Source organism: Myotis daubentonii, chromosome 14 (genome assembly GCF_963259705.1).
Source record: "Myotis daubentonii chromosome 14, mMyoDau2.1, whole genome shotgun sequence".
NCBI classification, from domain to species: Eukaryota; Metazoa; Chordata; class Mammalia; order Chiroptera; family Vespertilionidae; genus Myotis; species Myotis daubentonii.
In genome coordinates, this window is record NC_081853.1 from 32,947,246 (window position 1) to 32,964,715 (window position 17,470).

A 17,470-nucleotide genomic window follows, 5' to 3' on the forward strand; every position below is an offset into this window, starting at 1 on the left:
GCAACCCACCCGACCCTTAACAGGGAGCAGCTGGTGCGTGAACCACACCGGCTCTGCGATCCAGTTCCCGAGGCGAGCAGCTGCTGAGCTCATCTCTGCAGTTAGTTATGGTTCATTCCCACAGTCACCAGGGAGAACTACACCCAGGGGTGGTAACTGGGCAATATAAAGGGCAAATTAAGAGTAGCCGGGGGTAGTGTAAGGCAATGTCCATTTACAGTGAGTGAGTTCTGGAATGGTCAGACTCAATGTCAAGACACAAGTCAAACAGAATAAAATTATTGTATAGAGAAGGAAAACCGAAATAGTTACAGGAATTACATTGATGGTGAGGTAGTTGTCTAAGAAATGACAGAGGAAATATTAAAATCGGTCCTTACACTGATATTGAACTGTAAAAAAAAGAGGTGTACATAAAAATCAAAATAACCAGTATTTCAGCTTATAGGTCTTTCCCAATTCCGGTATTCATTTCCCTCCATTTAACATATCCAAGTGTGCGTTTAGAAATATGATCATCCTTTCTGGGCTAAGAATACAATTGAAAGGATTTCCTACATACTAGAACTAGCCCTGTGAGTGTTGTAACTCCTTACTAGGTCACTTGTCATAACCCAGTGGTTCCCAAACTTTGCTGGGAATTAACTAGGGAATTTTTTTTTAAATCCTTGTGTTCAGGTCACATCCCATATTAATGAAATCAGAATGTCTAGGGATGGGAGTTAGGCCTCAGTATTTTCTTTAATCTTTTATTTTTTTAAAAATATATTTTATTGATTTTTCTACAGAGAGGGAGAGGGATAGAGAGAAACATCAATGAGAGAGAAACATCAACCAGCTGCCCCCCGCACACCCCCCACTGGGGATGTGCCCACAACCAAGGCACATGCCCTTGACCAGAATCGAACCTGGGACCCTTCAGTCCGCAGGCTGACGCTCTATCCCCTGAGCCAACCCGGTCAGGGCTTCTTTAATCTTTTAATTGCCCCACTTCTCATGAAGAAAATTGCTCATACATGATAAAAACTTTGGCTGCAGTCTTTTAAAGGGATGGTATACTATCTAAACTTTAGATTTAAAAAGGAAGAGAGTCTCTGTCCTTAACACCCTTAACGCCCAGAGGTGGTAATAATTGAGTTTCCATGCACTAACATTTGAAACAAGTTTTATACTATTTTTGTAAATCTTGACTCCTGGTACACCACAATAATTTAAAAATCAAAGTTTTCCCAGGGGAGGGAGTAAAATCATCCAGGGTTAAGTGATGACAGAAAATTACTCCCAGATACTTTGTCAGAACAAGGCAAGAAAAGGTCAAATACACTGGTTCAAAATAGGATACCTTCGGAGTTGGGGGTCACATTGCTCAGGTCTAAAGCAAAACAAAATGTCTTTCAGAAGACCACGTTTCTGACCTCACTGCAAATTTAGAATGTCACACGAAATATCTGTTGACTCTGCTACCATTTTTAATAAGTGACTGCCTCCTACAGTTACTAACCCAACTCCATTACCAAAAACGACGTGAAATGTATTTTCTCTAGGTTATAAATTTAGAGACTACAATTTAGACTAAATCCCAAAATTTAAAATGGCTGCTCAGTGACAAACCCATAAGCTTCTCAAAGGACAAGGTCTCAAATTGTTAGTCTACATAGTCAAGGTCGCAGATTCCCTTGCCAGAGTTTGAGATAACACAATTTAATACAGTAACGAAGACAAAAGTACATTTCACTGCTTTCTCTCTGGAAAGAATGTTCATCACAGCTTGGCAGCCACTTTCATCCCAGGTCTCCCTTTTTAACATTATCCAAACATAGTTCCCTCCTGAGAGGACAATATTACCACCCTCCTACAGCAGGCGTATGCCATTCATTCACCATTTTCAAAGACAGGGTTCATGGGTTACGAATAAAAACTGTCAGACTCCAAAATCCAGTCACTTTTTATTGACTTTGTTAATGTTACAAGAGTTCTTGCACTGCCAAACCATGCCTGAGAATTCAAAGAAAGAAATGGTACAATGGACATCCTCTCCACCCATCATACAGCATATTAAAACTTGATTCATGTGCATTTTGACAATTTCACAATCTTTTAAAAAGTTGTAACAAGAGTTGGTTTTAAATCTCCTGCAGGTCTTCAGTTTTCTGGTACAGGAAGCCATTAAATAAGTTCCACATACCCATCCAGTTCATTCCTCAGTAACATAACCCTCAACAAAATTCTGCTGGAAAAAAACGCATACTTTTCAGGGAAAATATGTGGCTCAAGGTCCAAGAGATTTGTTAAGATTTTTGGTTCCCAAATGAAGTCTTCAGTTTAACCAAGAATCCCTTATTTCTCGCTTAATCATCCAACCTCTCCTTGGTCTGCTCAGCAACTCGCCCAAACACATCCGAAGGCAGGCATCCCAGCCCACCACCTCAGAGAACACCAACATTATTGCCCAGGAATGGTTGGCAGTACCGTCAGGAGATCTGGAACCCCCCAGGAGTCCGATTCCTGTGTTGACACTTTTATCAAGACTAAACTCCCACAGAAATATGCTCCCGTATCAGGATAGTTTTACTCACCCGCTTGCTTCACTCTTGCCAGTAGCAAGTCTGCAACTCCCCCCATTTGGCAAAGGGATTTATTACAGAGAAACCAGACTCTGCATCAAGTGGTCACACACCACTCCGACATATTTCTATTGAACCAAAGATACAAAACTAGGAAATTATCAAACTCTCATTAGATGGAAAGAAACTTTTCAGTAAACCTGGCTATCTTCCTGAAGTCCCTTTTCAGGACTAAAAATGACTGAATAGTTTAGGCTGTAATTATTAAAACAGAAGTGCTACATCGCCTGTGGTTTGCCCCTGATTTTAAACGAACAGCATAAAGACACACCAGAGGGTTGGTAACAGAGCTACCCCGGGACAATCTACAGAATGTCCAGTAACTTAAAAATTTGGGCACAAATATATCTGAAATTGTCAAAGACTATGCAAGGTCCATGAAACCTAAGTGGGTTTTAGGTTGAGGTTCTGCTCATGTTGCTCTGAATTTATAAGAATGGGTCAGTGGATCCCTTGGCCTGAGCAGAAACCATCCTCTTTCCACTGCAGTTAACTTTACAATTAGACCTGATTCGAGGAGGCTTAGCAGCACCTGAAGTAGAGCCCCCTGCACCCTCTGCCCTTTCAATCAAAGGCTATTTGGTTCCCCTCTAGGGGTTGGCAATTTCACAATTCTAATGCATATTTCAGGTCACTTACTTAACCAAGCAATATGCTCTGTCAAATAACTTCTTCCAAGTTAAAGCAAAAAAGGCCTTAATGTGGAACATAGAGAAAGCACTACCCCAATGAAAAATTACCGAAAGAAACAAGATTATTCCCTCCCATGCCCCTCCCCACTTGGCATACCCAAGTTTCGTTGAATTTGTGGTTACCTCAGAATACAACTCAAAGTTTAAATTAGAAATCCCAGCCCTACAGAGCATCTGAACACATCAGTTCTTTTGAAAGCGGCACGTTCCAGGAGGTCTAACAGCCACAGCCCACTACAGAGCGCATTCCCGGAGGGTGGGGCACAGGACAGGTCAGTTAAGGTCACTTAAATCTTCATCTTTTACAGCAGATCAGAAGCCAGACGCCTACTCTCTGCAGGATTTCTGATAGGAATCCAGTAGAGCTGGTTGTAAGTTCCATATCGCCACTTAAGAGCTGTAACGTTCCAATCCAGAAGTTGTGATCCACATGAGTCCACATGAGTGCAGCAAATCTGAGGTAGTCAACCTTACAAAGGCTCAGAATCTGAACATAAAAAGATTTTGAAATGACCACTGGCTGCCGTTTTTTGTGGGTTTGGTTTTTTTGTATTTGCAGAGTAATTATTATGATAGAACACTGCTGAATCTAGTTCACACATTTATAACAATGAAAATCCTCCTAAATTCAATATACATAGAGCAATTGTGACACTTGAAACTTCCATAGTGCGATAGGGCCGGTCACTTATATCGAGGGGTCTGCATCAGTTGCTGTCGCTCCAGCAGAGATCAGATGACGAATGGCTGTTCATGGTGGTTAGCGGTGGTCTAGTTACCTTGGAAGGGGTAGCAAAGACCATTCCTTAATTGTACTGTGTGTGGCTGTTTGTTTGATTTTCAAGCACAGTGTACTGGTTGTCTAGCTGAAGTTTAAGGGCCTGGTTTTTTGAAACCTCATCCCTACCTCTAGTTTTGTGTCTTACTACTTCAAAGCTCTTCTCCATTTCTTTATCCCTAAGGGAAAATAAACGTAATCAGTAAATATTTCTTGAGGTTTTTAAAAAAATATTCTTCCTTGAGTTAAAAAAAAAAAAAAAAGCCACCCCTTACAGGAATCTTGAGGGAGAGACAGGAGAGGAAAATGAGTCTATAAAATCCTTATCAAACCATTTTTAAGGCTTCAATTGAACATAAAACATAAAACACTGCAACTGAAGCTCCATGGCCCCATTTCCTGTGGTAGCAAATCTACTGTAGTGTTCAGTACTGTTAACTGCAAATCTATTTTGGGACCAACTTGAAGACAACTGGAAAGTTAAAAACTCTGTGATAGCATGGTGATTCCTTCTAAGACTCACTTTTACTGTTAGCAAATAATAGGCAATACAGCTCTCTTTCCTTATGCATAAGTAAGAGTACCAATTTCCTCACTCAGTCAAGTTCTCATTATTCAATGACTTCTCCTCACTTCTACTTCATGGGAGTGGATCAGATAAGGACGAGTGTGCCGAATCAGCGCCCCTCATTTTGTAGGACAGGGCAGAGGAGCAAGTCCAAGTGGAGCTTTAAACTCAAGCCAGCTGTGGTCTCAAAGAGGCAAAACGGCTGGGATTTACTTTAAAAGTCACCCCCCCAAAACAATTATATCCAGCTGATATCATTTAACTTCTTCCCACTTTATTTAATTTTTAAAATTCATGGCCCTAAACAAGATGTGGATGTGCCATATGTGGTCATTTAACTCCAGGTAGCATTCATTTTAAGTACCTGCTGAAATAAGATTTTAATATTAGATTTATAAATGCCAACGTCTTCCATCTACTCACATTTACTGGGAATATAACAAAATAGTCCTCTTTCATGTCCAGTCTGCATATTATAGGAAATTAGCCATTAATAATGTACTTGTAAAGAATTGTAATTTGTGAGAATGACACGGCAGCTTAGTCAAAGCCACAGAACATAAAACAGGGATAAGAGGAACTTCTGCAGACACAGTTTGTCTTTGGTGCTCCTTCCCTTCTCCCGCTCCAGGGCACATAGGTCCCACCCTAAATTCTCAGCTGCCTGTCTGATGCAGCTTAGAATTTACCAGTTAAGAGCATCCCTTCCTCATGGGCTTTTATATCTCCTACATCCATCCCACTCCACACCAAGGGAAGGGTCCCAAAAACACAATGTGGGAATGACTTACTTTCGGCTTTCTACATGCTTGGCAGTGGACTGCAGGGATGGGAACTGTGTGTCACTGTATATTTCTGGTGGTCCTTGTGGAGTTTTCCTTGTTGTGGTTAGCCTGGCTCCAGGAGGCCTATACACACCACTAGTCATTGCCGGTTCTGGGGTTTCTGTAACTAACATTTCGTAACAGTTTAGAGAAAATATTCAAATGCTTGGCATTTTAATAAACTAGTCCTGTAAAGGAGAACTTTAGTTTCTCCTCTGATTAGAGGGGACGCCATGGGAGGTTTACAAACAGCCTAGGACATGCTCTGCCATATCTGAAAAGATCACACTTGCTGCTGTTAGACCAGATAAGAAACTATTTCATTAATTCATATAACAAAACAACAGTTCAAAGCCAGGGAGTAGCTGTGGAACTGCTGAGAACTAGTCATATAAAGAGTGAATTTATTTTGCAAGTAAGCCCAAAAGAATTTATGGATACATTAGATTTAGGTTTGGAACGAGAGAAAGGCTTTGTCAAAGGTGACTGCAAAGTTCGTGCTAAGTGACTGAAAGAACAGCACTGAGATAAGAGCTGTAGGGTGCAGCATATACGTGAGCTCAGTTTTGGACATGTTGAGAGTGAGATGCTAGTAGGCAGTTAAGATAAACATGTCTGGAATTCAGCAGAGCTCTGAGTTAAGATGTGAATTTGCAGGTCACTAGCATATAGAGCAGTGGTTCTCAATAGAATCACCTGGGAATCTTTTTAAAATCCTGATTTCTGTGCCTCATCCTCTGGAAATTCTGTTTCTTTGTTACTAATGTTGTGGCCCAGAAATCAGGATTTTAAAAAGATTCCCAGGTGATTCTAATGTGCAGCCCAGGTTGAGAACCACTGATATAGAGAGACTGCCAAGAGAGACTGAACCAACCAACGAGGGGGCAGAATTCAGTGTCCTGGAAACCAACAGAAGAGCGTGTTTCAATAGGGTGATCAACTGTGGCAAATGTTGCTGCTGGGACAAATCAGATGAGGACTGAGACTTGGGCAATGGGTTTAGCAATGCAGCAAGCAGTAGGGATCACTACAGATACAGTTCCAAAAATAAAAAGTTAAATGGAGAAACACACATAGCAAAATGCCAGAACAGATACAAAAATACTGACATGTTAGTTATGTGTGATCTCTGGAAGTAAGATTTGGGGTGATTTGTTTTTGTTTATATTGGTCTATATAGAATAATGGGTATACATTAAAGCAGTGATTTCAATCAGTGTGCCACAAGAATTTTTAAAACATGAATACCTGACTATTTAGTCAGGGACACTGACCTCTTTGACAACCAACCAACCACAACAATAGCCACATGGTATGAGTCAGATAGGCAAAAAATATACTTTTCAGTGTCAGAATTTTAGTGATTATTTTATGTGTGCCACGAGTTGAAAAAGGTTGAAAATCACTGTATTCAAGCATCGTTTCTCAAACTCCCTTTTCATTATTGCCCTCCTAAGGAGCGTTTTTAAACATCTTTTCCTAACCACCACTGCCTCCCTCCCCCAGAAATGTTAATACCACAAATACACACTGTACATCTGTTTACATGCTTTGGCCCTCTGATGGGTCACAAAACCACTGTAAGATCTAAGGTTTCGCCCTAGCCAAGTAGCTCAGATTGTTAGAGCATCGTTTCAATATGCCATGGTTGTAGGTTCAATCCCCCAATCAGGGCACATACAAGAATCAACTAATAAATGCAAAAATAAGTGGAACAACAAATCGATGCCTCCCTCCCTCCCTCCCTCTTAAAAAACAAAACAAAAACCAACAATAAAATTAATATAAAAACAGCTGGGCTGGCTGTGGCTCATTGGTTGAGCGTCAACCTATGAACCAGGAAGTCATGGTTCAATTCCTGGTTGGGGCACATGCCCAGATTGTGGGCTCGATCCACAGTGTGGGGCATGCAGGAGACAGCCGATCCCATCAATGATGTTTCTCTCTCTCCCTCCTCCTTCCCTCTCTGAAAATAATATTAAAAAAATAAATAAAAACAAAAATGAACAAAATTATCTTTAAAAATCATACAAAAATTCTAAGATTTCATTACTCCCCCCTGGGAGTGATAAAATCTGCCCCTGTGAGAATTCATGCTTCAAGTTAGTAAAATGGGGAATGGGAAAAAAAAAAAAAAAAAGGACAAACAGGTGAAACACAGGTAGCCAATATTCCTTAGTTAACTGTCTAAAATTGAAATGCTTAAATATCTAAATTTGGCAAGTTAGTTTACATAAAAATTTAACGAGCCTACAGAAAAGCCTGTATCTTAACTTACAAATTCCTGTGAATGTGAAAGTCTTTAAGCCTCCTTCCCAGGAATGGAACGGAACCCTAATAACCCCTCCACAAACATGCATTTAGTTGAAAGCTGACCGCATATAAAATTATACATAGACATTTTCATGAAAATGAAATATTAAAATTACCAACTACTGGAGCAGGAGGTGCTTGTACCGGAGCTGTTTTATTCCAGGGACCTGAAGATTTTTCTACACCACCACCACCACCTCCACCTTCTTCCCAATTATCACCTGGATCTTCTCTTTTTTCACTATCATCTTCTTCCTTTTCACTATTGAAAAAGCAAGTGAATTCAATTACACCAGGAAAACTGTTAGTCCAAATTTTTAGTTCTATCAATGCTGGTTTTGTGTGGCCCTGGAGAAGTCACTTAGGCTCTACAAAGTACATTATTTGTTTAAAAGATAGAAAAATAGGGGATTTTACTTATTTACATAGTAGGTCTTCCACTTGATTTCATGCTGAAAAAAGTTTAGAAAACCACATGGCCTGATAGTGTTCACTTCCCTTTTGCGAACTTCCTATACTCAAAAACATTTAGAAATACTTAACACACCGATATGCTAGGCCATGACAACCTGCATGATTATATACAGCAGCCCCAAGAAAGAGCAGAACGCCAGCTATTGGCTCAAGTAATGGAGGAAGGACAGGTGACTGGCTTATCTAACCTGAAATGCAGAGAAAAGGGCAACTTGAAGGATTCAAGGTACAATTACTAGATGTTTCTAGAACCAAAGTATACAACCAGGCATTTATGGTAAGCATATTTCTAGGGGTGGAATGAATGGTTTTTGAAAGTTGTATAGTTTCATTTGCTAATCTGTTCGTACATGTTACAAAATACTCTCAAAATACAAGAGAGCCTCAGTGGAACTCAGCATCCTAGAGTGCCTGCAGTTTTTTTTAATGCCATTTAAAAATTCTTGAATTGACTTGAGTCAGAAATCTGTGATTTCTCCAAGGTTTCTTTGATTATTTCTCCTTTGGCTAGATTACTTATTTTACATCAACCTGAATGTTCCAAAAGATCAAGCACATATCTTGCTTCTCTATACTGCCAACTTCACAGCAGGGAGATAACTGCCAAATCAACCTTCCTTTCTGCAACTCTTGCCCTTGCTGATGGTGCACCTGGCACAGACCACCAACCTTTTCCCTGAATTCTCTCCCATACCAATGGTGGTTTTCCCTAGGTCTTCACAGTTTATCAATCTTCACTATTTGGACCACTCTTTTCCCTATTAAGAAAAACATAGCTGGCCCTAGCCGGTTTGGCTTAGTGGATAGAGTGTCAGCCTGTGAACTGAAGGGTCCCAGGTTCAATTCTGGTCAAGGGCATGTGCCTTGGTTGCAGGCACATCCCCAGTGGGGGATGTACAGGAGGCGGCTGATCAATGTTTCTCTCTCATCGATGTTTCTAGCTCTCTGTCCCTCTCCCTGGGACAAAGTCAATAAAATATATTAAAAATAATAATAATAATTTAAAAAACAAAACATGGCTGTTGTCTAAAGCTCTGACCCTTGGCCTTCCATCCTTTTAGATGCTTTCACCCTTTGATATCTGATCCAAGATCACGGCTCTAACAATGTACAGATGACTCCCACGCTGACTGACTGACCTTCAAAAATCTCGGCCTCTCTTGACTTTTGTACAAGAACATCTAAGGGTGCTCTCCTTCCATTTCTTTTAAAACAAGACAAGTTCTGGCTATAAAACAATTTTCTTGTATATCTATTGCACTCCTTTAAAGACACTTATGAACTGTCCACCAACTGGAGGTGATTCTAGAACTCAGGCTTAGGCTGGCAATCAGGAAGGGGAGAAGGGAACAAACGAACTGTATCTTCAATCTACATTTAGAGCAGGATTTTACTTAAGATATGGCCAAGTGACGCTTCAGTTTTCCTTTTCGTTAACAAAGAATCCTATGAGTCCATTTAAAATGTTACACCTAGCCCTGGCTGGTTTTGCTCAGTGGATAGAGTGTCAGCCTGCGAACTGAAAGGTCCCAGGTTCGATTCCAGTTAAAGGCACATGCCTGGGTTACAGGCTCAATCCCCAGTAGGGGGCATCCAGAAGGCAGCTAATCAATGATTCTCTCATCATTGATGTGTGTCTCTCTCTCCCTTCCTCTCTGAAAACAATAAAAAAATTGAAAAAATAAAAAAAAATAAAATGTTACGCCTGTACTAACAGAGAAGTAATATTCATGTCATAACTTACTAAAATAAAACTTATACATACACTTAAAATAGAAAGACATCTAGAATGACCTTTAAAATGTTAAAAGTAGCCAGCCAGCGTGGCTCAATGGATGTTGACCTACGAACCAGGAGGTCACAGTTTGATTCCCGGTCAGGGCACATGCCTGGGTTGCAGGCTCGATCCCGTGTGGGGCATGCAGGAGGCTGCCGATCAATGATTCTCTCTCATCATTGATGTTTCTATATCTCTCTCCCTCTCCCTTCCTCTCTGAAATCAATAATAAATAAAAATAATAAAAAGCATATTGTTTTTGTTTGGTCTGACAGAATACCGGGAGTCCCAAGTAAAAACAAATTCTTTTCTGTCTAGTATTTATCACCTCTTTACCCTCTGAGAAAAGTGAAGAAATAATCATAGAATCTAAAATTACTTCTAGATGATAATCTTATTAAAAAAATAAGAGTGATGTTTAATTAGACTGCATATCTATAATGGGCACCAAAGGAAAACCTAGTATTTTGGCTTAAGATTCTGAAGTATTAGCTAAGCTAAACATTGGAAATTGTCAAGACCCTTCATCCAACAGAGGGAGATGCTAAGAGTCTTGCCAAAATGCCACAGTACAAACGGCAGGGTAGAAATTATTTAAATATCCTATTTTTTAAAATATTTACATATTTCAGAAAATGTCCAATCTCCAAATACCAAAGCCAGAACAAGATCCATGTTGCAAACACAATTAGGCTAAAATCCTGTGTCTGACCCACATATAACATATTATCTTCCCATCAGCTAAATCTGATGATTTTAAACACTATGATATTATTGTTATTTCAGTATCGCAATTCACAAAGTGTACTGTCTTAAATATGCATGCCTGTAAGGCACTATTGTGGGGTAGGGGAGAATGATGGTGCTAGAAAAGGAATATTTACTGAATATCTACTATGCCAGGCAGCCTTCTACCAACTTTACAAAGTTAAATCGGAAACAACACAAAGCAGGGAGAAAACCCATTGTACATATGAGGAAACTGATACCCAACACATTTAAATACATTTTCCAGGGCTACAAAGTAGCAGAGCCAAGTCAATGGGACTCCAGAGGGCATATGCTTTCAGGCAGTCTCTTATTTCATTTTGTCCTCTTTACAGTTCTAAGGTAGTGCACAGAAATTCTTTGAGATTAGAGGAATTCACTTTCTTTAATAAGGTTGTTCAGGATTATACTTCCTACAGCAGTATATTTATAAAGAACAGAACGTTCTTACCTCCTTATCTCAAAGGACATTACATGAGAATTTATGTGTCCTTAACGCCCCCCTTCCCCAACACTAGGGAGAAGCAGCTAAACCAAAATCCAGACATGACCGTGCTTTTGCTGGAATGCTGGGCATCTCCACTGGTTTGACACTATTATTCAGCAGCTGTTACAACAGTAACACAGGGAGATAGCAATGGCCCCAGATATGCCTGGCGGCTTAAATGTCACTGCACCTCATGCAAGGACTCTTTCTCTACCTCTTCATGGTAGGCTACGTGTCTCTCTCCTATACCCACAGCACCCTGCATATCAGTGAAATGATCTACTGGTGTTTAGTAGAGCATGAGCTATTTTTACGACCACAATGTGTGGCACACACAGTAGTCACAAAAATTTGCTACAATAGATCTAGTTTGGATGCAGAAGCAATTTCTCCTCTTCAAAGGACAACTTAACCAGTCCTACCGAATGGGTTTAAACACTCAACATTTAGTAACCTCAAGTACTAAATGAAATATTTCATTCTCCTAAAGATCCATTTAAAAGATGGGAAAGGCCTACAGATCCTACTATCAACCAATAATCTAAGTTCAAGTGGTAGATCCCTTCAATCATCATCTCAATGGCTTCCCTCTCAAGAACTTATCTATAATGGCATGACTCTGAATAAAATCTATTTAGTCAGAAAATTCGATACATGTCCTTATAATACTCTTGGTACTTAAATTTCAGGCTAGTTAGTAAATGTGAGCTAGGACATTAATACAGTATGTCTGTTGCTACTGAAATTTTCCTCCTTTCAAATGAACACTTATCTATAGCTATAATAATAAAAGTGTAATATGCTAATTAGACCAGGCTTCGAGGGAAGCCAGTGCCGGCAGCCAGGGGAAGGCCTACTCTTGCATGAATTTCGTGCATCGGGCCTCTGATTGATGTGTGTGTGTGTATGTATATGTGTATGTGTGTGTGTGTGTATGTACACACACACACACACACACACACACACACACACACACACACACACACACAGTGTCCCCTCAAGAGTTCAACCAGAGTTCGATTGTTCGCTATGATGTGTGCTGACCACCAGGTGGTGGTGCGGAATGAAGGAAGGCCCTGGCCAGGCCTAGGGACCCTATCTGTGCAGGAATTTCTTGCACTGGACCTCTAGTCTTCAATAAAGGTCCAACTTGCTAACCTACTATGTAGTATCAAGTACTTCAAGACTAAATCAATATCTGCAACTAACTAAAGATAAAGCAAATATGGCCAAAACGATTGGTAGCCCTAGCTGGTTTTGCTCAGTGGATAGAGCATTGGCTTGCGGACTGAAAAGTCACTGGTTCGACCCTGGTCAAGGGCACATGCCCAGGTTGTGGGCTTGATCCCCAGTAGGGGGTGTGCAGGAGGCACACAATCAATGATTCTCTCTCATCATTGATGTTTCTCTCTCTCCCTCTCCCTTCCTCTCTGAAATCAATAAAAATATATTAAAAAAAAAAAAAGATTGCCGAACTGGTTTGGCTCAGTGGATAGAGCGTTGGCCTGCGGACTGAAGGGTCCCAGGTTTGATTCCGGTCAAGGGCATGTACCTTGGTTGCGGGCACATCCCCAGTGGGGGGCGTGCAGGAGGCAGCTGATGGATCTTTCTCTCTCATCAATGTTTCTAACTCTCTATCCCTCTCCCTTCCTCTCTGAAAAAACCAATAAAAAATGTATTAAAAAAAAAAAGATTGATAGATGTAAGCAGAGTGTAAGGGTACTTTTTTTTTTTTTTTTTACTATTCCTGCTATTTTTTACTATTCCTTACTATTTTGAAGTTTGTAATTTCCCAAAGCAAACAGTTGGAAGAAAAAAAGACTATAAGCTATAAATTTCAAGATATTTTCAGTCAAATTCCAATGTTTCATTTTCCTTGTCCCATATTGAGATAGCAAGGCTGCCTCTCTCGTACATTAAAAAGATAACACTGAACACTCAGAGGGATTTTTGTCTGCATGGTTATACTAACGCCAACCCGAACATGTCACTTTCTCCTATTATGTCCACAGTGAACTAACTGGAGTCTGACGTGATTAGTCATGATAACCTTATGTGACTTCACTACTCCTCCTCTAATTTGAGTTTTATAAATCAGGTGCCTTGTGGTTAAACAGCAGAGAAAGTCCCAAGTGTAAATCATTCTATTTACCCACTTATCTTGATTAATATTAATCAAGTGGGTATTTTACAAACATCCTGTTCAAAGTCCTCAGAGCACGCTTGAGTAGTCGTCCCAGTCTTGCAGGTAAAAACCAACATTCAAAAATAGCCCTGGCCAGTTTGGTTCAGTGGATAAAGCGTCAGCCTGCAGACCAAAGAGTCCCGAGTTTGATTCTGGTCAAGGGCATGTACCTTGGTTGCAGGCTCCTCCCCAGCCTGGGCCCTGGTCGGGGCTCGTGCAGGAGCAACCAGAGGCAACCAATCGATGTGTTTCTCTCACATCGATGTTTCTGTTTTTCCCTCTCTCTTCCAATCTTCCTGAAAATCAATGAAAAAATATTCTCGGGTGAGGATTAACAAAAAAAGTAAATAGTGACTTGCCCAAGGTCACACACAAGCAGGAGTAAAATGCAAACTCAGGTTTGTCTTTCTCCTGAAGTCCATCTTTTTGCCATATTATCAACTCCATCCCATTGAAGAAATGTGTCTTTCCTTGGGGACCCTATCGAGTTCCATGGTCAAGAACATTTAATTTGCAGTTTATAAGGGTATTGAATATAAAGTGAAAGTCTTCGTCCCTGTCATTAAACTTCAGATGGCTTCTCACTCTCAAGCCTTCCCCAGGAGCTGTCAGATTTCTTTCCCTTTATTGAATGATTTATAAAAATGCAAATACAGACCCCAGACTCCATAGAGACTGAGGATCCACAAAAGCAGCTTCTTGAAGCAGATAGTTTTTTCAATGTTAGTAGGTTAGAGGAAGTGGCCTCTGGATGGCCACTTAGGGGCAGTGACTAGATGGTAAGAATAATGAAAAACACAATATCAACGCTGGTCTACTTCAGGTCAAGCAGAACTTACACGCTGATCCTAGCTGAGATTTACTTATGCCCCCGGCAAAGGTGAAGGATGTAAGTACAGTGGAACCTCAGTTCTAGAACCTAATTTGTTCTGGCTGTTCAAGAAGCGATTTGTTAGAAAACCCAAATAATTTTTTCTCCCATTAAAAATAATGTAAATTGAATCAATCCATTCCAGACCCTCAAATGATTCCTTTGTAACCTTTCTTATGTACAGTACCTATCTAAGCTCAAGAATTGTTCTCACAACTTTCCTTTTCACTTTGCTGCTATCACTAACCTTCTGAGAACTTATGGAGACTTATTGTATGTATTGAAGAATCGGCACGAAAGGTTTGTCCCCTTGAGAACTGAAGCCTGAAATTTTGTTCAACAACCGAGGTTTGACTGTAATTTAAGGAATGTTTCACCATCTTGGGAGTAGCCGAAATGAAGACTAAAATAGCCTTGAATATGGATATGGGATACATACTCAATGACAAAAATAGGTGCAGTTTAAAATCCTCCATAATATAACAAAGTCAATGTCTAACATTAACTTGAAACATTTTTCCCTCTAAAATTGCTACTCTTGCTAAAGTTCAACATGAGCAAACACTATGCCTCCAGTCATTCAAGTCTCCTCCAAGAATATGCTGTCAGAAGAGGCAGACCCAGAGCCTTATTCCACATCGAAACAGGAACCCCACACACCCAAACGGCTAAGGGGGAAAACTCCAGTCTAATCACTGCTACTTCACACCAAGACAGAAGAACCAAGAGTGGAGAAGCTGCAGTTCCTCAAAGTTCCCGTCATCAATCAGGTTTCACTTTGGTTAAGCTCAGGAAATGATGTGAAAGAAGCTAGGACATTAATACCTAACTGTGGCAGATATTCAACACATGTCAAAATTAGCCCTGGTTTTTGAATGAGTTAAGGCCATAAATATTACCATCTAGAGAGGTGAAAAGACTATTTCTTTAAGGAAAATTATTGTCTCCACTGTGCCACGTGGTCACTGGCATCAGTAATTGCAAACTTCAAACTGTGATTAAAGGGTTTTAAATCTTAAACCAATGGAAGCCTATATTCACTTGTTTTTCCAACGTTTATTTACATGAATCTAAAAATAACCGCACAGGTTGGACTTAAAAAAAAACAAAACACATCTATTTTTTTTTTTCCAGAGAGGAAGAGGGAAAGATAGAAACATCAGTGATGAGAGAGAACCACTGACGGGTTGCCTCCTGCATGCCCCCCCACTGGAGAATGCATCTGCAACCTGGGCATGTGCCCTGACCTGGCATCGATCTGTGACCTCCTAGTTCATAGGTCAACACTCAATCACTGAGCCTCTCTGGCCAAGCCATAAAGTATTTCTTAGTTTCAAATCTTCTAAAATTCAACTAATCCAATTTTAAAAAATTACTGTTTTCTTGCCCTGGCCAGTGTTTCTCAATGGTTAAAGCATCGGCCCAAGGGGTTCTATTCCCAGTCTCTTCGTGGCCAGGTAGGGGTACGTGAGGGAGGCAACTAATTGTTGTCTAACATCGATGTTTTGAACGTTTCTCTCTCTCACTCCCTTCCACTCTCTCTAAAAATCAATGGAAAAAAATTCCTCTGGTGAGGATTAAAAAAAAAAAAAAATTACTGTTTTCTTAAACTGTAAATATAACATGTTTGATTCTGTTCCTAGGAAATCCTAGGGAAAGTTAATCTACAGCGTTAGGAGTGGTTATCCTTGCGGGGTGAAGGCACTGGCTACAAAGGGTTAGGAGGGGAGCTTCCTAATGTTCAGTTTTCTGATTCTGGCGCTGATTACACAGGTTGGTTCCACTGTGTGAATATAAAAAACCTGTACTTCCCTGTAAGAATGCTTCAATTACAAAAACACACATTCACCTGCTCATTGGAAAGGACCTGAAAACCATCCATGTTATTTTTTTTTAAATAAAATATATTTTATTGATTTTTTACAGATTGGAAGGGAGAAAGAGAGGGATTGAGAGTTAGAAACATTGATGAGAAATAGCCATTCAGCTGCTTCCTGCACACTTCCTACTGGTATTGTGCCTGCAACCAAGGTACATGCCCTTAACCGGAATCGAACCCGGGACCATTCAGTCCGCAGGCCGACGCTCTAGCCACTGAACCAACCGGTCAGGGCAATCCATGTTATTTTTGAAACACAAAGAAAAACTAAGTTCAACCCACCACTACTAAAAGAAATACTTTGGAAAAAAAAAAAAAAGTAAATACTTTGAAACCACAAAATCAACTTTAGCTGTCTCAAATAAAAAATAAAAATAAAAAAACCTAACCAGGGCTGGAAGTAGGCAAGCTCTCTCAGGATTTTGGAGCTGGCAGCTATTCCGATCAACATACAGAATGACTGCCATCACAGAGAGAAGGAATAGGCACCATCTATTAGAGCCCTAATTAGCATATCTAAAGCGCAAGGCTAAGGATGCTGTCTGGGGGCTGAAAGAAAAACCAGACATACACCCCCTATCCTAAGGGTGATCGGAACACATCTGTAACAAGGCCATACCTTATTTGCATTGCCTGAACTCTGAGGCCGCTGTAATCCACCTCTTTCTGCTCAAATTCTTTCCACTCATCTTCATCCTGTAAAGCACATACCATTCGATCAATTAAAGCTATTCGTCAAAGGACCACTAAGGCAAAGATCGGACTATGAAAAGTGGATCACGTGGCTGGACCCTAAAAGCATGGGCTCATTTTTCTGGCCACAGCCCTCGCTGGATCCCGAGGTCGACTAGGGCTGGAGGACGAACGTGCCCTTTCAACACTGTTACTTCCACCCGCTTCCTTTTACGCGAGCTGTTAATTGAAAACCCACCAGGAAAAGCCAAATGCAAAAGTCAACAGCGAGCCCACAACTTAGTGTCTCCCCCAGGTCGCCGGGTGATTCTTTTCTCTTTCTTTCACCGGCTTAGAGACCAAGTCATGCCAACGAGAGTTGCTACCCATGCGATCGTCAGAACATTCAGCTCCGACGACGGGGCTGAAGCCCGAGCCCTAAATGGCTCGAGGGGACGTCACTCGACACATGCTGCTCGGTGCCGGGCGCCTCGGACCCAGACCCAGTGCCCCGGGAGGGAGGGTGCTGCTGCCTCGGTCCCGGCTCAAGCCAGGCGC

General features: G+C 40.8%; 1 protein-coding gene across 8 annotated transcripts in view; it reads right to left on the reverse strand.

Moving 5' to 3' along the window:
- Window positions 1–1,934: 1,934 nt before the first annotated feature.
- CDV3 (CDV3 homolog) overlaps window positions 1,935–17,470 on the reverse strand; it is a 108,022-nt gene continuing 92,486 nt past the window's right edge. For 2 of the 8 annotated variants that reach the window (XM_059663929.1, XM_059663921.1), the window contains exons 2-5: window positions 16,860–16,936; window positions 7,916–8,061; window positions 5,454–5,613; window positions 1,935–4,273 (exon numbers count right to left, since the gene is read on the reverse strand). In XM_059663929.1, coding sequence (XP_059519912.1) covers window positions 4,123–4,273; window positions 5,454–5,613; window positions 7,916–8,061; window positions 16,860–16,870 — 468 coding nt within the window. In that variant the 5' untranslated portion in view covers window positions 16,871–16,936 and the 3' untranslated portion in view covers window positions 1,935–4,122. Of the gene's footprint in view, window positions 4,274–4,313; window positions 5,030–5,449; window positions 5,614–7,915; window positions 8,062–16,859; window positions 16,937–17,470 lie in introns of those variants that run through there. The other 6 variants (XM_059663922.1, XM_059663925.1, XM_059663926.1 and 3 more) reach the window with 6 other exon arrangements.